General features: G+C 43.5%; 2 protein-coding genes across 6 annotated transcripts in view; one reads left to right on the forward strand and one right to left on the reverse strand.

The window, feature by feature from the left end:
• Positions 1-1,399: 1,399 nt before the first annotated feature.
• ANGPTL5 (angiopoietin like 5) lies at positions 1,400-14,869 on the reverse strand. The gene is made up of 8 exons (XM_059155710.1): positions 14,774-14,869; positions 13,045-13,189; positions 11,331-11,434; positions 10,770-10,863; positions 8,566-8,666; positions 6,819-6,939; positions 4,475-4,660; positions 1,400-1,719 (listed from the first exon to the last, which is right to left on the reverse strand). The coding sequence occupies exons 1-8, from the start codon at positions 14,867-14,869 to the stop codon at positions 1,400-1,402; spliced, it is 1,167 nt and encodes a 388-aa protein (XP_059011693.1).
• A 4,870-nt stretch (positions 14,870-19,739) lies between these two features.
• CEP126 (centrosomal protein 126) overlaps positions 19,740-20,231 on the forward strand; it is a 96,930-nt gene continuing 96,438 nt past the window's right edge. For 4 of the 5 annotated variants that reach the window (XR_009354881.1, XM_059179113.1, XM_059179125.1 and 1 more), the window contains exon 1: positions 19,740-20,143. Coding sequence is in view for 4 of the 5 variants with exons in the window: in XM_059179113.1 (XP_059035096.1) it covers positions 20,016-20,143 (128 nt within the window). In the remaining variant the exon portion in view is untranslated. The remainder of the gene's footprint in view (positions 20,144-20,231) is intronic. The other variant, XM_059179140.1, reaches the window with a different exon arrangement.

Consider the following 20,231-nt stretch of genomic DNA (forward strand, 5'->3'; position numbering starts at 1 on the left):
TTTACGGTGGATGAGCAGGCAAAGCCCTTGGACCTCGCCATGCAGGTAAGGAGAGGGTGCCTCTGAGCCTCCACGAGCACTCCAAGGTCCAGCATCCACATGAGACAGGGCGAGCTAAGTGACAAAACGATTTCCTGAATCTGTAGGTAGATTTGTTCCTGGACCTCATGTCACTGCAGATGTCCAAACCAGCAGACCCTCAGCTCTGTGTTCCCCCAACCCAGCAGATGTCTTCCTCCACTGCCAAGGCACAGAACCTCAGCGGTCCCTCCAGGAAATGCACAGGAGGCCACGGAGAACTGTGCTCCCCACGTGCGACCTGACCCGTGCAGATCCGGGGTGTGACTTGGCCGCAGCCTTGAGAGGCGATCGGGGCGAAAGCCATCTTGCATGGTGACCCTGCCAGTTTTGCCTGTTCCTGAGCTCAGATCGGATTCTCCGTCTTGATCAAGCTCGGCCTTGTGTGGGCTGATGTCTCCCCTTGGCCTACATCCTCACATGTATTTCTAACCCCATCGGTGTCTCACCGTGGCCTGTCACCCTAACTCTGGACCACATTTGTTTCAGTCCAGTGCCGACTCCTGTCTTGCTTGTCTTTTCATCAACGACGGGCCCTCGGCTCAGGATGTTCCCTGCTGTCGTTCCGTGGAAGACTGACCACTCCAGCTCTTTCCAACTCAGTGGAAAAAGTGGACGGACAAGCTTGTTCCCAGAGCTGCCTCTAGACCTCTGAGTCATGGCTTTCTCAATTGTTCTTCACATAGTGAAGTTCCTGCCATTCTCGCCGGCTTCACACAGGATATAAAGGGTCTACACGTGCAGTACGTTTACTGCAAACTAGAGTAAAATTATTAACCACAATGAAATGAAAAAAAAAGGAATTTCTTTGTGCAGTAAACTCTTATTACCTGTAAGATATTGTGGAACCACCTGGAAATAGTAGTCTTTAAACTGGATATATATATTAGTCTGCACAGTCATACCTTATAACAGCCTTCAGTAGAAATTATCTGTGGATTATAAAGTTAAGTGTTTCTAATGAATACAGAAATAACTGTGATGCTCTCTGCTATTTTCCTAACCATCTACTATAGTACATGTGCTTTGAAGAGAAGGGACAATTCTTTGAAAGGACAGCAGACTCCAGGAGGACAAGGTGAAATTCCCTTAAAACATATTTTAAACGGATTGTTAATGCACTTAGTAGTAAAAGCATACATTGAGCCATGTTTTATAAAACTCTACAAAAGTAAAGATTTCTAATTAAACCCTTAACACCTAGATGTCACCTATAGTTAAATTTTGGCTGAAATGTTTGAAACAGTAAAAAAGAGAAACATGTAAAACTCCCTCTGTATTATCAAAAATATCTACGCAATGCACACAGTTGGAAAGGAGATTACTTAAAATAAGGATTGTAAGTTCTTCTGATCTTCATTGAAACAGATTTGATCCTGACGGGTGCGTCATTTTTGGTCCAGGTGCCCCACTGGATTCCAGCCACAAGCGGTTTTCCAGGGAAGCGATGAATGCCGTTTAGGTTCACTAGACCACACTGACTGAACCACCAGCCGGTGTTGTTCCTCAGGTGACTACAGCTTGCCACGGACTGACCCCCGACCAGGCACACGGGGCGACAGCCATCATTATCCACGTCCGATGTGCTGAAAGGCATGGCATTTTGGTTTTCTTCTTTTCTGAAGCCCCGGAAGGCGTCGCCTGGGTAAAACAGATTTTGTTTGCATGAGTACACTCAGACGCACTTCTTGTCCTTTTAACTGACCTTTACCCAACCTGTTGTTACAGAGCTTCACATCTAGAGCTAAGGTTTCAGTGATTTTCTGCTGCGTATCGGTATGAAAATCTCTCCTCCAGACTGCAGTATAGCAGAATCTGGAAACAGGCATCTGTCAGTGGATATTTTATATAAAATCACAATCCAGTTGGAAACTTTGGCTCTGGAGACAGAGTCAGATCAGTGAGGCCCAAAATGATGCTGTAGAAACCTGTCATTCTCTGGGAAAGGGTCATATGGTACTTGGTTAATTTAGGAAAAAGAAACAATAATGGTAGGGAAAAGAATAATTTCTATAATTTCTGTGCCTTCAAATCCCACATTGGGTATAGAGATGACTTACAAATAAAATCCTTAAAAAATAATACTATAATATAATATAATATAACATAATACATAGGTCCATTTTTAAGAACCAGCCCAGGCAGGGTGCCTGGGTAGCTCAGTGCGTTAAAGCCTCTGCCTTTGGCTTGGGTCATGATCCCAGGGTCCTGGGATCGAGCCCCGCATCGGGCTCTCTGCTCAGCAGGGAGCCTGCTTCCTCCTCTCTCTCTGCCTGCCTCTTCACCTACTTGTGAATAAATCTTAAAAAACAAATCTTAAATAAATCTTAAAAAAAAAAAAAAAGAACCAGCCCAGGAAAACTCACTGCCATGTTTCCTTTGAGAGAATACTTAGAACATGACACTGTTTTCTCTGAGAACCCAAATAAAGCTCTCTCAAGTTTTAGAATCAGAATATCTGTGCTCCTGGAACAAGTGAGTTGCTCCAATGTTCAAATTCCTTATTTCTATCTTTGCTCTGAGGTCAGAACCAAATGTGCAGCTCCCTCCACCATGCACCTGATCACACGTAACCCCCCGGTTTTATCTATGTTTTTATCTTTATGTTCTACCAACACGTTTTCTTTACCTCGACTGGATTATGTGATCATCTGTTGAAAGTCTCTTCACCTTATTGGGAAAATATAGAGTATTTTCTGAGAGCAAGTCTGAGGGCTCTGTGACGAAAAAACTTGCACCATTATAAATCGTATCCTCAAGACCCTAATCCAATAGAGAAACCCACAGAAACGTCTCCTAACATAACAAGGTCTGTACTGAGTTTTCCTCTTTTACAGATGCAGCATGAAAAACCACATACTGTAACTCTCGAAACTTTTCCTTCTATACCGAGATTGGAATTTCAGACTGTCACCTAATATCCCAGGGCTAAGCCCCCTTTGGACGTCAGGGACCCCAAGCCTGCCCAGTCCTTCCTGACGCTCAGCCATTTTCCTCCTCGGTGCTTGGCCCAAGCAGCTGTCTTTGCCAACACCCGCTGGCCAGAAGGCCCGTCCCTTCTTCCAAGTACAGATCAGTGGTATCAAGAGCAAGGATGTGGGACGCCTGGGTGGCTCAGTTGGTTGGACGACTGCCTTCGACTCAGGTCATGATCCTGGAGTCCCAGGATCGAGTCCCGCATCGGACTCCCAGCTCCATGGGGAGTCTGCTTCTCTCTCTGACCTTCTCCTCATTCATGCTCTCTGTCACTGTCTCTCTCTCAAGTAAGTAAATAAAATCTTTTAAAAAAAGAAAAAAAAAAAAGAGCAAGGATGCCACCATCTCCGTCTGTGAATACAAACACCTGGGCCCAAGCTTCCTGAATCGGTTCTGCAGTGGTGTTACTTTTTTTTTTTTTTTAAGATTTTATTTATTCCTCAGAGAGAGAGGGAGAGAGAGCGAGCACAGGCAGACAGAATGGCAGGCAGGCAGAGGCTGAGGGAGAAGCAGGCTCCCTGCTGAGCAAGGAGCCTGATGTGGGACTCGATCCCAGGATGCTGGGATCATGACCTAAGCCGAAGGCAGCTGTTTAACCGACTGAGCCACCCAGGCGTCCCAGGTGTTACTTTTGAAAAACCTCCCCACGCTGAATTTCACATGACTCCTCGTTAGAAACTACCCCTCCTGGATGCAGTCAGCTGGGATCCCCCTCTCCCTCCGTGAACCCCCGAAGCTCTGTCGATACTCAGTATTCCAAGTTTTTGGTGTTCTTTATCCTCCCACTGGACCGTACTCAGTTAAAGAGCTATTTATACACAATAAACAAGTGCCACGATGAGTAAGTTAGGAGAGCTGAATGGGTATGAACCCAAATGTAAGATCTCAGCACCGTGTCATAAATCTGACATGAAGAATTACATTCATTTGGAAATGAATACATGCACCCAAGTATAGTGGGGGAAATAACCCACTGATCGAGTTGTCCCATCGACCTGGCTTCTTGCCCTGGCTCTGCTGTGACGAGCTGGGACGCGGGGGCAAGTCCCTTAACCTCTCAGGGTCTTCAGCTGAAAAGTGAGAAGAATGGAGATCGGCTCTGACACTCCACCATTTCCAAATGCCGGCCTGTCAGAACGGGAAAACGTCAGCACTTCCTTCCCAGCCTGGCCCACTCACTCTCCCAAAGGGTCAACTGCAGCCACACACGGAAAGTAAGTTTTAAAGAATAGAAGCTATTCAAAATCATGGGGTAGTTCAATGGTCACAGCAGGGCTTCAGAACTGCGTTGTCTCCTTTCTAATCTGCTCGTTACCAGTTATGTGTCCTAGATCAAGTGAAACGCATTACTCTGTCTTTGCCTGTTACTGAGTCAGCTGTATTTAAATATCCTGCACGATTTGGGGAATAAAAAACTTACCAGCATTTCCTGAATACCGTCCTAAGTGCATCTTAAAAAATCTTGTTTCGTCTTCTAGCCAAAAGTTATCATATGACGCATATGCAACAGTGTCATCTTCCGATTCCAATGTAATAAACAGCATAAAACTGGTATTTTTCTGATTTACTATATAAAAAATCTTTTTTAGTCCTAGCCAAAATTCGCCTGTTAAAAAAAAAGGTTTTTTTTACATATTTTAATACAACTTAGAATAACCTTCATTATTGAGTATTTGCTGTTGTTCAGTTTTTAACACTGAAATGGCTCACATAAATTATTTGAGAGACCAGATGGTCCTCACTCAAGCTATCAGTGTTTGCCTAATTTACAAAATATACATAGATGTATATGTATTTGTATATGCATACTTATGCATATACATATATATGTGTATATATATGCATATTTGTATATGCATCCATTGTACATATAGATGTATAAGTATTTGTAATGCATCCATTACGCATGCAGTGTGCAATGTGTGCGTGTATATGTAAGTGTATGTATTATGTGTGTGTGTACACACACACGCACACACATACAGCCCTCCCGCTTCTACTTCACCAGACTGGGGTAACTAAACTTTTATTTTTATCTCACCAAAATAAATTCAAAAATCCACTTAACAACTAATGAAAATTTCAAGATTTACCTCGAGGTACATCCACAAAAAAGCTGCTGACATATTATGGCAGGTAACAAAATGATGTGTGCCCCTAAATGTTGAGTTTTAACCTCCAAATCAGCAGCTCCTAAGGAAACATTTCCTGAACACGCTCAGCTGAAATTCTTCCTTCTGTCCTGCAGAATGATGCTCTGTGAATAAGCGTCTCTTCGCTAGAATGCAGTATGTCAGCTTCCGTGAATAATCCTGTCATGTCATGTGATGAATGAAAATGCCTTCCAGGAGGAATGAGGAAACTCAGGGCTGGGACCACAGGCTCCCTGCATGGTCTAGCCTCGCTCGGGCTTTGGACCTCCTCCTGCCCACCTTGGCGTGGCCTCTGCTCTGACATACTTTCCCCCCAATGAATCCTGAGGTGACCGAAGGAAGGACAGGTCTAGAGGAAGCCAACCCTGGAGAGTGGGGGGCAGGAGTGACCAGCACTCACACCATGGAAACCCTGGGTAAAACGCCAAGTTCCCCTGCAGGGCTGACGGGGGCGCTCTAACTGCACACCCTCCAAGAAGTGAAAATGGCCCTGAAGGACAGGAAGGAACGGGATGGACCACTTGGTGTCTCCAGTCCGTGACACTCCATTATACTTGTCCTCACCATCTTGCCCCTCTACCCAACCCCTAATTTGAGTTTACAATGTATTTTCCTTAATCCCAAATTTATTTTTTAAACTATACCCGGTACAGCCTGTTCGCATGAGATCCACCTGCCTGAAGACCTTTGTCTCAAAACTCAAATAATTTCTCCTTAGAAATAAGCATCAAGTGAGAAGGATGACAATTCAAAGCTTGTAGATCTAGGGATACTGAAATCAGGAGGTAGCCCTTGCCAGAAAACTAGAGGCAACACTGAGAAAATACAGTATCTTCACTAGCCGCCTTCGTAACACTTTATGACATGTGACGTCCTTCCTAAAATCAATCATCAGCGTGCAGTTGGGATTGTAGCAAGAGAACTGACACCGCTGCTTACTAAATCCTTGGATGATGTTATTACGGGATGTTACAGCTTTTAAATTAGAACAGTAACTTAGGATAACAGCATGAAAGTGGTCAAAATCACCTGCAAAACTTCCAACCAAGTTCAAATTCTGCAGTGTTTGGACATCCTGGCGTTCCCATCTGCCCGGCGAAAGTAATGCCGTCACACAGCATCATGTGAACGGATTTTGCAGTGTCCTCGGGGTGTACAGTTTTCAACCATTGAGCACAGGGAGTTTTACTGACATTTTTATAAAGTATTTCTCCCGGGTCATGTCATTTGAATTTGTACCACTGTGCACCTCAATTCTCCCTTCGCAGAGACGTGCCACTCAGGGCAAACATTTCAAGGTTCACTACAGCCCAGCCCGCCCATTCAGTGTTTCATTCTACAAATAGTTGTTGAGCATCTACTGGAATTCTGCTAGGGACAGAGGAAATACTTAATAAATACCCAGGTTACAACTTTCACTCAATGCCCACCTAAAGATAAGGATTTCCAGATCCCAGATGAAGACCCACTCATTCTAAGTAGTATGAATGAAGAGAAAGTAATTTGAGAGAGAGGATATGCTGTTTTTGCTAATGATCTGACCAACAGAGGTACAGTACACAGGTGTCATGCCAAAAAGAAGGAAAAAAAAGAGGAGAACAAAAACTCGACCTAAAAGATCACCAAATCCGTCCAGATAATCACACCAGAGCCTTTGGAAATCAACGATCCCGTCAACCCTTTTCTGTATCACAGTCCATCCACCTCCTCGGTGGTCCATGTCACACATTACCTGAAACAGACCCAGAAAAGGCAACAATTATATACCATCATCTTTATTTGTTGACATGAACCTCATGCTCCACCCTTAAGCCTAGAGAACAGGAAGAGTGTCCCACTGAAAGTTTCAGTGTAGTTGTATGGGCCTCATCTATTCAGATGTAAATCTCTAGAAATAACGCTGTTTGTCGTAAGCAAACGTGTGGTTAAGCTGATTGCAGTCCCTGGGGCAGCCATCCGTCCACATGCGAAGTGTCGGACTCTCGTATTCCTCAACGCTGTGGGTATTTTTCAGGTGAGCGGTAATGCTACCAGTTCTGCTGTAGCAGAACGAGGTATCTGCAAATTAACCTCTCCTTTCACTGCTTTTTTAAGTGTCCATTAAATATGCCCGTGCACCTATCTTTGATTATTCTCTTCTCCAACAGCCCAGAGGCCCGTGTTCAGACTGGAAGCTGCACACAGAAAGGTGTGACCTGGGCCCCCACCTCGCCAGCTGTTTCTGGCTGCACCTATCAGTGCCCCCGAGAAGACAGCTGAACAGACCCAGAGAAGCGACCTGGGAAGAAAATCCAAGCAAGCATCCTCATCTGAAACTCCCTGCACACGCAGAAAGGCAGTGTGGAGAAAGTAAGGGAATAACACCTTCCTGCGACTCAGAAAGGGATTGTGCTTCCCACTCTTGACAAAAGTAGAAACCTTCCCTCTCCACCTATGGTTCAGGCTCATTTTTGAATCTGTAGGTGAAGCAGGTTAGGTAATTTTAAAAGTATTTCCCACCTACACCCCAATTTTTGGACATGTTGGCAATAGATTATAAAATAATGGCAGTAAAAAAATAAATAAATAATTTAGTAATTTCGGGATGAGAAAGTGATAGTATCTACTCAGGAGAAAAATCACTTTATTGTGTGATGAGATTATCAGTAAGGTGTGATAGTGACATCATAAACTTCCTTATGTACAAAGGAGTAATCGAGAAAAATTATATATAATTTCCATGTTATTGTATGTGTACTACTAGGTTAATATTATACTATGATATTATATATATCCTGTCAGTAGCAGTAATTCTGATAAAAGTCTCTTCCAGAAAGCATAATATAGGACTACTAAAGGTAGACAGGAGGGTAATTTATCTAGTTGGTTTTAATTTAAAAATGGTTTTGATTTAAAAAAAGATTTTCTCAATCTGTCTCACACTTTAGTGAAAGGTTTTTTTATAATTATTAATGTCTTATATAATCACATAAAATCGTTTGTCACCTTCAGGTGTAGAAAGGGAAATCAAAGTTCCTGTAGCAAGTTCCGTGGCAGAGCACGCTACTTTCTGATACCCACAGCAGTTAAAGCAAGCATCTGCCTACTGCGAAGACAATATAAGCTCTTAACATCGAATGGATTTCTTTCAAAGAGCACAAACATGAAACTTCAAACGGAAAAGGGAAAGACTCTCAAGCGGTTTCACAGGTTCCTGGTTTGGGCAAAGAATTTCAGAACACCGAAACTTTGCAACTGGAACTTCTACCTATTTGTATGAAATTTTTCAAGAAAAAAATATTGAAACAATTGAATTCTTTATACTAAGTAAGCAGATTGGCTGCTTATCCTGTTTCATATGATAAAGGAAAAATTTTACCTCAAACGGGTAACTAGATCCTTCCGGGTAGATTATATACAAACCACTTGGAGTTTTGGTGACAGAACCAATGGTATCTTTAATATCCGTACAATCTAAACCTAGAAAGGTAAAATCAGTGAGTTAGGGTATTTTCAAGGACACATTTAAGACTTAATTAGTTTACTGGAGAGATCTGACAGTGCTATCTGAAATTATAATTTTCACTAATGATATGATGATTTTACCTTCTTAGAAATGAAAGATGATTTTGATTTTAGAAATCAGGAGAAAATACACGCAAGAAATGGGATTAAGGAATTCATTCTGCTATAACTCTGCCCTAATAACATCGCTGTCAGTGATTAGCACTCCATACTGCTCTAGTGTTCATTTCGAAACCACGTTTATTTAATATACTTTATAGTTACGTATACTCTCACCTAATAAATAATGCTCTTTCCGGAATCTAGCCTTCTTTTGGGGGCATAATGTGTAAAGGAAATCTATATGAATGGGAAGGAGAAACCCAAATGAATACATAGATTAACGGCAAGTAACACATCCTTGAGCACTGGAAACTTCAGAGACACTACGGGGGAACCGCCATTACAAGGGCCAAAGCGAGAGGACAGGGAAATCACTCTCTCCACCAAGAAGAAGTTATGCTTGAGGCCAGAGCCTGCTCTGAAGCCAACAGTTAGGACTGGAACACTTGATAACCATCATCTGCAAAGATCCCACTTCCCAGGGGACTGTAAGTACATTATGTGGATATGGATATTACATTTTCTCCTAAGATACTTTGTAGTATCTTTTATAAATGTAATAAAATAAACGCAACCCTTACACTGCTAATTACCCGGAGAAACAAACACATGTGAGCCTGAGACTCCAAAACCAGAAGCCTGGGTGAGAGTCTGAGCCCTATCCCTTCTCAGGCAAGAACCCAAGAACCCGTAGCTAGGTCACGCAACCCCCTTTCTTCTTCTCTCATTGTAACAGTACAATCTACTTCACAGTGTTACTCTGGCGATTACATAGCGGGGCATAATAGAAAGCACTTAGCACAGTGCCTGGCAAACAGTACTTCTTCAGAAAATGTTATGTAGCAAAAATCAGCTGTTAACCATTGTTTGCTTCCCTCTTTATTTCCAGAAGACATGGATTTGTCGCCTTTGTTCTAAACTGCAAAAGAGACATTTGTACAGAAGCTCACACTCAGAGACAGGGTAGGTGTCCACAGCAGAGAACTGGTCTGGGTGGGAACACACTTCCCCATCGCCACCCAAATAAATGTGAGCATATTTTTTAGCTTTTTCTGGGCTGCGTGTTCCTCCTCTGATGATGGCCATCCTCAGAGCAAAGCCTTACATCATCTTACGGTGCACCTGGGAATATTTGAAGAGCTTTTGGACACTTGCTCGTGTACTCCTTGCAACAACTGTAGGAGGTAAATGCTCTCGCCGGTTTGCTGGTACAGAAACCGCACGAGGCAGTGGAAGGCGGGTGGTTTGGCCGCGGAGCCCACGCTCCTTACTACATGAGACATAACAAACCAATTTAAAATAAAATAACACGTGGACGTGCCCGTCCTACACCTGACACTTACGAGATTCTCCGCATTTGTCTATTCCCTCCCGTTGTGAGGAAGAAAGACCATACCCTAGCCCTCAACCATATTTACTTACTCGGAGCTCTGCTAGAAATTCATATTTATAAGATATGATACAGTATTTTCCTTAGAAACCCAGGCCTCTAGGAGTTACTATACTATATTTTTATACAAAAAGCTCTACATGCCACTTCATTTCTGTCTTTAGGTTTCTTTTTCTTTTCAAATTTTACACTCCAATCTGAAGTACTTGGAACAGATCAAAAATACTCTGCACACGTGGAAAGAACCTGAAACCTTCTTCTAACTAAAGATTAATCATGAATGAAACGTGGGTCAGCCTAGGAAGGACGTCCCTGAAACCGTGGGGTTTGCAACAGGCCCAGGAGGTACATTTGGCTGAGCGCGGGCCTTCAGGAGCTGGAAAACCTTCCCACCTGAGGGCAGCTCATTGCTGGGGCTGGATCTGCCCCGCCAAGTAGGACACCCCCAGTCTGTCCGGTAAAGCAAGCCGTGTTTGTAAACACGTCCTCCAAAGGCACCCGGCCCGTAGGGAAACTTGAAGCAATTAAAGGCGACTAGGAAAAGTCTGAAACAGCCAAGTTCTCACCATGCGACTGCACCGGCCTATGAGGAAAAGGCTCCAGCGGCCTTCGGAGGACTTCTGTGGTCAGGAGGAGGACCCGGTTCATGAGCTCGTTAACCTGAACACACGCGCGCGCACCTTTAAGCATTTTATACTCAAACAAAACCCCTTCCGCTGAATTCTACAGCGGGTCTCCCCCAGCCTCTTACAACCCCAGCTCTGCGGTCTGTAATAATGCCCACGGCCCCCTGCCCTCCACCGCGGCCCCGTCCCTGCAGCAAGGCCAATAGGGTCCCTGCAGGTGTGGCCGCCCCGCCCCGCCCCGGCCGGTGAACAGCCCTGCAGGCCCCCAGCCTGGCCCTTCCAGCTCCCTGCTCGCACCCGCGGGGCTCCGGGCGGGGGTGCGGGGTGCCACTTAGGTCCTGCGTCTGCCTGTTCCCCTCCCTGCACGGGCTCCTCGTCCGCCTGAGGCTCGCTACCACGCCTCTACGGGAGGAGGTCCTGAACACGTCCGGACCTGAACGCACGACAAAATGACCGCTTCGGTTACGGGTGCCCCAACGAGGCGGCCGCACGGATCCGTACCTGATTGGATAAATAATCCAAGGAACTCTGTTGCTCGTCCATCATATTTCTTAGCAGCTTTTTGGTACTCCGGGTGTAGGAAACAATAGAATTTTGCAAATTTCCTTAAATCATAATGAAAAGTGTTTGCTAAATATTAGATTGTTAGAATAGAGTGAAAGAAAGATCATGAATTTTACGTGATTTGGGATAAATATGTAGACACAATAATATCTCAGTCTATCTAAAGACTCCAGTTAGTATAATTTTCAGTTAACTCGGGATTAACAAAGACAACTGTCTTAATACATTTTAATGAAACTGTTCTAATAGTTTAGATGACCCCCAGATACTTTAAGCTCATGTAACAGAGGGACAACATTCTGAATATTAATTGTCACTTCATAAGATGAGAGAGAAAAGCAGGAGGTCTAGAAGTTCTCAATTCTTACCACATAGGAACGTAAAAAGCAATAATCCATATCATGCAAGTTAATTTTCAAAATAAATCTTTCTCTTAATTTGTTCTATTAATGCTATATATATTCATATAAACAAATAGCAAACACAAATATACACCAATATTAAGTCTTAGTTGAAGTTTCAGTTGGTTGGTTTCTGATTGAACTTTTACTGTATATTTCTTATACATTTTTCTTTTTTAAAGTATTTTTATTTTAAAGCAATCATATTCTTAGAAGGGTTGCCGGAGCAGTACAGATAACCCGAATCACTGGAGAGCGGCTGCCACGATGTCCCTGCATATTCAACCTGTACTTCCTCCACAAAGACGTTCTCTCCAACACAACCCTCAAAATCGGTAACTATGCATCCAGGACTCGTACTTCCCAGACCAGTCACGGTGACAATGTCCTTTACAACAAAAACATCCACATAGTACTGAACGACGACTTTATTTCTGTTCCTGATTTTTACTCTCACAGCAGAATCGGTAATACCCCAGCTTCATCCCACTTTTGTACTTTCCATTTCCCTCTTTCTGTTAAATTCTTCCTGGATGTAGACATCTGTCCTAAGGGGCACATGGGCCACTCAATCACCGCTTGAGAAACCACAGACGCTCATGTTGCAGCCCATAGTCTGGCCTAGGACATGCCCCCTGGAGGAGCTACCCAGAGCATCACCCCCTCCCTCGCCGATCCCCCTTCTTACATCTCACAGGTAATAGACCCTGGAAACTCCTGCACTGTTGCTGAATAGTTTTAAACAAAAATCAAGACTTTGGACGTCTGTTTTTATGGTTTGCTACATAAATTTGTAGTAGACCTATTAGAGCAGCTATTCCTCCTCAAAACTAAGGTGTAATTTCCTAGTGGTTCAGAAGGAAGATTGAAAATAGCCATTGGCAGATTGACAACATGCCCTCGGTGCCCTCTGCGGGCAACAGATGCCACAAGACTGCGTACTAGAAGGATCCATTCGTTCAGTCACCAAATATTTACTAAGCACCTACTATGTGCCAAACATAGAAAACCTCCGACCTAGGGTGATCAAGATATATATAAAATGACCCAAACACATCAAGGAGGGCACGTGACATGCTGGATGTCACACGCAACTGATGAATTACTGGACACCACATGTGAAACTAAGGACACTAATTGAATTTAAATTTTTAAAAAATGATCCAAACAAAGCTAAGGTCTATTTCCTTCTATGTATACCCTGGAAATAATAAACCATATACCTTATAATTGTCATTTTTAATACTTACTACACATAAAATGTTTTTCTTCTCGCGTGATTTTAATTTTATCATCACATGACTCCTCACAGTCATCCGTATAAAGAGTATCATCACTTTTACTCTCATCTTTTGCATCAGATACACCTTCTACAATGTTCACTGCTGGAGAATCCTTTACATTAAAAAAGTAGAAATAAGAAAACAATATATGAAGTACATTCCATAGACAAAAGTAACAAGAAGAGCACATGGAAAAGATGACATTTCAGGACATACACAAGGATGATTGTTAGAAAAGGAAACAACAATGAACAGGTTAGTTAAACTTCCACAAATAAGCCTTATGGATAAATTTTAGGGAAGAATAAAAAGTATATGTTAATTCAGTATTTTTGCTCTGCCTTCTTCCTCTCTAATTCCTAAAGGATATGTTCAGGGTCTACTTTCAGTAGTGGCTCCGTGGCCTGGACCTTGAACTTTGGTGTGTTCCCTCGCCCAGGAATCCCTCCTCCAGGCATCTGTCTGGCAGTCTGAAGGTCCTTAACCAGGACTATAAAGGTTCCCTGAGATATCTACACGTCCATGCCAAATGGACTTTCTGCCAGCAGCTATTAAGAATTGGCGCCTCGGGGAGGGGGGATATGAGGAAGGCATGTTGCAATAAGCTAGCTAGCTACAGATTTGAAAGGTCAAGTTTTCACTGATTTGAAACATATCAATGACAACGGTAAAAAAAAGAAAGAAAGAAAGAAAGAAAAAACAACCACGGAATTTTGCTTTGCAAAATCAACAACAGATGTCATCTTGGAAAGTCAACCACAGCTACCATTCCAAATGTATTTATTTCTGTTGGTAAATAGTGGTTTTCCAATATGAAAAAATTCTTTGGTAGAAGTCACACAGATTTAAATAACTTCTATAAGAAAATAGTAACAAGCTTTACCTTCCTTTGACCTGGATATTGAGAGAAAGGTTAAGAGCTAATCATATTATAAAAGATATTTGTCCCAAAAAGACGTTGCCATTTTGTTACATTGACCTATTTTTAACTTCTTGCTCTTTCCCCTCTCCCCCTGTAATAACTGGCATATAGATGTTTTCAAACACGTGGGTGACAACCACATTTTTTTGGATCTAAATAAGGTTTTTGAATTTTTAGTATTTTAGAGAATGGTGTTATTAATATTTGTGTGGCTTTCCTAAAATTTATTCTTTCTTCAACCTTGGAACTTTGGGATTTCATATTTATACTATGGTAAATACATTGTATAACATTTTAAAATTATAAACCAATATTTGAATATGTACAGATTCAAATCCCCATCTACCAGACTATTGTGTATACCTTATTAGTTCTCACAGTGACATTGTTTTAAATAAGTTTCTAATTTCCTAGGTAACCGTTCACAAGGCTGTATTTGAAATACAAATGTTTATAAAATACTCATTTTTTAAAATAGCAAAGTGAATTTTTTATTACCTATCAGATAGTTCCTTATCAAAGTTAACCCAAAAGTTGCTGGCTAGTTTTTAACATAAGCCTATAATTTCTTTAAAATTTTTTTCATTAGCCATGTGTTAAGTGTCAGTCCTCAGTTTTATGGTTTTTTAAGTTTAAAAATAATCTTATTTAAGCTGTCTCAGCATTTCTAATTAAACTCTTTAATTTTTCCACAACGATATTCAAACTTCTAGTATATCCTGAAAACAATATAATCATACTTGCTAGCTAAAACAATATTGCTGAAATTCTTACCATAGAATGATGTACACGGATACCTTGTGTAACTTCTCCACAAATAAAAATAAATGTATTTAAGAATAAAAGTGAAGCTTGAGGAAGATACATCATATTCTTCTTGGAGAAATGAAAAACTTCTTCAAGTATCAGTCCGCTCTCTGTGGAAAGAGCTGCAGTGCATAGAGTCTGCAGTTAAAACCTTCTGGAAGGTGTTCAACAAAAACAGAAGCCAATACTTACTGGTTTCCATGCCCTCGTTTGAAACAACACCCTTCGTATGAAAAACAAGGTAGCCTGTAGGGATCCTGTCATTTTCAAGTTATACCAACCTTTTTTTTAATGACTGTATGCCTGCTGTTAGAATACAGGCAATAACTAGGTAAATAAGCTATTAGATAAAGCATGAATTTATAAGCCCATCTAATGTTTATGAGTTAGGTTTTGGGGAGTTTGGGGGAAAAAAAACACCTTTGATAAAATATCCCTCAATAATTGTAAACCAGTTTGCATAAAATAGTAAGGAAGTAGCATGAATGATGGAGCAGGAAGAATGTTATATTGAAATTGTTTTTACAAAACACTAAGCAGAAATTCAATCAATGTGGACATCCAGGACACCTAACTCAGTATAAAGCAAGCTTCTCCCTGAACTTAGCTATCAGTGATGGTCATATTAATCACATAAATGCCAAATATCTAGGACTCTGATTCGTATGTTTTATGTCGGTGTTACTAAAACTTCAGAAACTCTGAATGTCAGGGAAGTATTATTGAAAATTCCTGCTCTCTGAGAGCTAATAGATCAATGAAGGTAATGAGTCCCCAAGAAACCCCTTTCATGATTCCTTCTTTTCATAATATACACATGCCTCAATATTCACTATATTAAAATAAAATAAAAGGATCCAAGCCTTTCCTGAGTCTTGCTCCCTGTTCCAGATATTACATTCTCCACTCCCTTCCCCAGACAGAGAGCTACTGGGCACCAACGGCACATAGTGTTTCTGGGGCTGATAATGCTGACGGGCACAGTAGGCACTCACATGCTGATTAATGAATTAAATCTTCAAACAGGGCGCCTGGGTGGCTCAGTGGGTTAAGCCTCTGCCATCGGCTCAGGTCATGATCTCAGGGTCCTGGGATTGAGTTCCATGATGGGCTCTCTGCTCAGCGGGGAGCCTGCTTCCTTCTCACTCTCTCTCTCTCTGCCTGCCTCTCTGCTTACTTGTGATCTCTCTCTAAAAAAAATAAAAATAAAAAATAAAAAAATAAAAATAAATAAAATAAAATCTTCAAACAATTATGTATCCTCTGATGGTCTTTCCTCACCACCCACTATGACACCCAAACGCTCTTCCTCTTCCTCTCACAGTTGCTCCAAGGGACAGCACGAAGTGGCTGGGAGGATCAGCTCTGAGACCAACTGCCTGGTTCCAATCTTGTTCCTGCCAAGCCTTCGCTCTGGGATCTTGAGCAAAGATCTAATGTCACTATAGCTTAATTACTTCCTTTGTAGAATGAGGTTTATGCTGGAGATTCAGTGATTTAATCTACATAAGCACTCAGCACAGTGCCTGGGAGAAAGCAGGGGTGACCATTATTATTACTATTTGACTTGATCTGTAATGCGGTTCTAACATTAATGACAACGTCAATGACCTTTATAATCTGTATGAGGCATTGATGAGCACTTAGCTTTAATCTGTGGTTGAAGTCTTACAAAACTGTAATGAATATGGCAGGATTTCGTAATTTTAAATCAGCCAGATGTTAAAATTCTTTGTTCTTTCATAGCTTTCCCAGAAGCAAATCCAGGAAATTCTTACCGGAGCAAGAAAATACTTCAGCAGAAGATGGAAAAAAAATTGGTCTCAGCCAAGATGAAAGTGAAAGCTCAAAAAATGGTCCCTCACAGGCTGCTTTGCATAACCCACAAGGTTATCACAGTATTCAAGTTAGGTAAGTTATATGGACATGCTTTGTAACCACAAAGGGGTTATTATTGTTTCTTTTGTAAACAGAACATTGTTAACAATTTATGAGGCGTGTTAATGACGTTAGATGTCTACCAGGCATCTCCTCCCTAGCTCATGTCTGAAGCCCAAATCTTACTCCTTCTACTTTCAACCTGTTCCTCCCCATCTCAGTACGTGGCAGGACCCTTCATCCAGTTGGTCCAGCCCCAAATCACAGAGTCACATTTAATTCTTTTTTCACTCACATGAAACACAACCATTTCACCCCCTTGCCACAACCATTCATCAACACCTCTTACCAGCCCAAGGCTTAAAATTCTGAACACTTCTGGGGCGCCTGGGTGGCTCAGTCGGTTATGTGACTGCCTTGGGCTCGGGTCATGATCCCACGGTCCTGGGATAGAGCCTCCCGTGGGCTCCTGGTTCAGTGGGGAGCCTGCTTCTCCTTCTTCCTCTACCCCTCCCCCCACTTATGCTTGCTCTCTTTCCAATAAAAATAAAATCTCTATAAATAAATAAAATTCTGAACACTTCTTAGCACCTCAATTACCATCATCTTACTCCCAGCCTCCATTATCTCTCACCTACTATAACAACACTCAAACTAGGCTCATCATGTCGAGTCTTATCAACTATGGTCTAAGCTTTCCTATAGGAGCTGGAGGGATTCTTTTTAAAGGTTAACTTAGGTCATATTATGCTCCAGCTCACAGCTCTCCGATGACTTCCTCTTCATCTGAGGTTGGATTTTACACTGATTCCTTGAATACCGTATCAACCCCCACTAAACCTAAGGTACATCCCCAAAGCAGTTTTCCAATCTCGTGTGTTAGCATACTTCCCTTCCCTCACCCTGTTCTAGCTGGTGTCTTCCTGCTGCTCTACGAACACAGCAAATATAATTCTGCCCTCGGAGCCTTTTGTGCCAACAGCATCCTCTGCCTGTAATATTCTACATCCAACCCTCTGAATGGCAGCCTCCTTTCTTCATTTAGACTCTGCCCTAATTTCCTTTAATCAGAGGCTTTCCCTGAGCACCATCGCTAAAATAGAACTCTATCAGTCTCTAGCCCACTACAGTTCTCCATCTTTCCTCAGAGTACTTTTCACTACCTCATATATTCTGGGGGGAGGGGGGGAGAGAAAAATGACTAAGTCGGAGCATAGGGATTTTGAAGTTTTGTTCACCACTGTATCCCCAGGAGCTAGAAAGTCTTTGGCACATTCTAGATGCTCAATATACATTTCCTTAATAGAAGAATGAATTATATACGTTATAAAAGAATGAATAAAATATTTACAAAATAAAAATATTATTTAACATATACACAGTGTTATACTGTGGTTTTAAAGTACAAAAGAATTAAGCATTATACTCAATTCAGATGTCTCTTCTGACAAAATATAGAGATTTAGTGTAACATTCTTTTTTTATTGCTTGAATCATACTTGACTTTCCGATCAAGAGATAAAGTTTACAAATGCCTCAAATTATCTATTGTCCAAATATCTAATCTTAAATGGTCTTTTTTTTTTAATCTAGGACTATACAACTTAAATATATGTGGAAACTTGATTAATATTTTGAAGAATTGAAAGGTTTAAAAGAAAATATACTGTGATTTAAAAAAAAACTAACAACACTGTGTTTAAAATTTATCTTTTTCTTGGTCATCATTGCAAAGCAACATTTGAATGAAGGATAATTAATATTCATGAACATTTCTAGGCACTTGAGAAACCAAGACGTGCTTCCTAATGCTAACAGTCCATGCAACAAAGCAAGAAGGTGCCTAGTAATTACAAAATGCCCAACTAAGACGACAGTGAAAGCTCGACTTCGAGGAAGTCTAGGCAAGTCTAACTACTCTCACCAGCAAATCCGGTCTTCTCACTTTTGCGTGCACTTGGCAGTGCCAGCTTCTCTTACTCTGTTTGAAAGACGCCCTAGAGAACAGTAGGAACAGAATCAAGGTCCACGCCATGGCTAGGCCGGTCTAAAATTTGCCAAGATACCTAATGGTCTGTGTATACACATTTAAACTTTCTTTGCCAAAATTATATATACTCTATATTCTTGGCATTGTCCTGAGTATGTGCATTGTGCGTTCAATCCAAACTGGATATGTTGTGGTACTTTAAAATCTATCACCAGATGACATTTCAATCTGGGTCACTGCATCCAACTTGGCAAAATCTGTCTTAAATAGTTTCAACGGGAAAGTTTATTTGACCTCTAAAAATGAAATTAGTTCACAAAGGCAGAGACATTTCAATGCTGGGCGAGCGATTTTTATTGGGTTTGTGCGTTCTGCTTCCAATCCCGGAGATCCCCCCCCCAGCCCCCCCGCCACACCTGGCTGACACACAGTTGGGATTTATATGTAATTTCCTATTGAGGTCCAACCACAGTTTTCAGCCTTTTTTCAGATTTTCCCTTGCAAAGCCATTACGCGGACGGCTCAGAAGTCACCGGGTCTGCGCCCTTCCCGCAGCCGCGGAGCTCCGCGCTGTGCGTGGGCGCACCGCCGCCCCTGGAGATCACCGACTTAAATAGGGGCTCCTTCCAGGCCGCCGACGCGAAGACAGGCTGTGTCCGAATCCCGCAGCGCCGCAGGCCGGCGCGCGAGCTGGGGCAGGGACAGGGCGAGGAAGAGACCGCGAGGGGCCGGCGCGCGCCCGCAGAGGGAGGGAGCCGCCCAGCAAGCGAGGGGAGCGCGGGGTCTGGGGATCCGGACGTCCCCCAAGACCCCCAGCTCGAACCCCACAAGCTTCGGTGGTCCCACCGACAATCCCTACCCTCCTACCCTGAACGACCCCCGCGGCAACCCTCTCGCCGCTCGACACCCGCACGACAACACCCTCGGGCCCAGGGAGTGAGGACAGAGCCGGGGACCCGCACGCCACGCCGCTCTGGGCTGCTGCGCAGACTCGTGCCCGCGAGGCCGGGCCCCGCCCACGCCGCCTATTGGCCGCCCTGCGCTTGGCCCCGCCCCGCGCCCGCCCCCGCGCCCGGGTTTCCGTCGCCAAGGACGCGGCGTCCGTTGGTTGCCAAGATGGCGGCGGCGTCTGCGGGGTCGCTGCCGCCCCCTCCGCCCGTGCCGGGCAAGGTCGTCGCTGCAGCCATCGCATCCGCCACAGCCACCACCGCAGCTGCACGGGAGCCGGGACGGGCGCGGCCAACCCCTCCGCACCCGTGACGCGAGGCCTGAGGGACGGAGTGGAGCGGGGGAGCGAAGGACGCCGGGGCTGCCATGAGGGAGGCGGCGCTGAGGTGAAGGATGCTGGCCTGGAGGCCTGGAGCCCGGAGCGTGGGCTCTGGACGGGGCCCCGCGTCGTCGGACGCCCGCGACGGAGCCGCCCTCAGCCCCCGCTTGGGCCGCGGGCGCTGCCGGCCTGCCGCCGACCTGTATCCTTCCCGGGGGTGGTGGCCGGGGTGGTGGCCTGGGCGGCGGAGCCTCGCCCCCCGGGAGCCGGGACGTGGGGCAGGACGGGCG

The sequence above is a fragment of the Mustela lutreola genome, chromosome 1 (genome assembly GCF_030435805.1).
Source record: "Mustela lutreola isolate mMusLut2 chromosome 1, mMusLut2.pri, whole genome shotgun sequence".
NCBI classification, from domain to species: Eukaryota; Metazoa; Chordata; class Mammalia; order Carnivora; family Mustelidae; genus Mustela; species Mustela lutreola.

Coding starts and splice junctions, on each gene's coding strand:
- ANGPTL5 (XM_059155710.1), bottom strand. CDS start 14,869: ATGATGTATCTTCCTCAAGCTTCACTTTTATTCTTAAATACATTTATT. Junction 13,190..14,773: donor TCCGTGTACATCATTCTATG/GTAAGAATTTCA, acceptor TTTAATGTAAAG/GATTCTCCAGCAGTGAACAT. Junction 8,667..10,769: donor TAGGCCGGTGCAGTCGCATG/GTGAGAACTTGG, acceptor TTACCTTTCTAG/GTTTAGATTGTACGGATATT.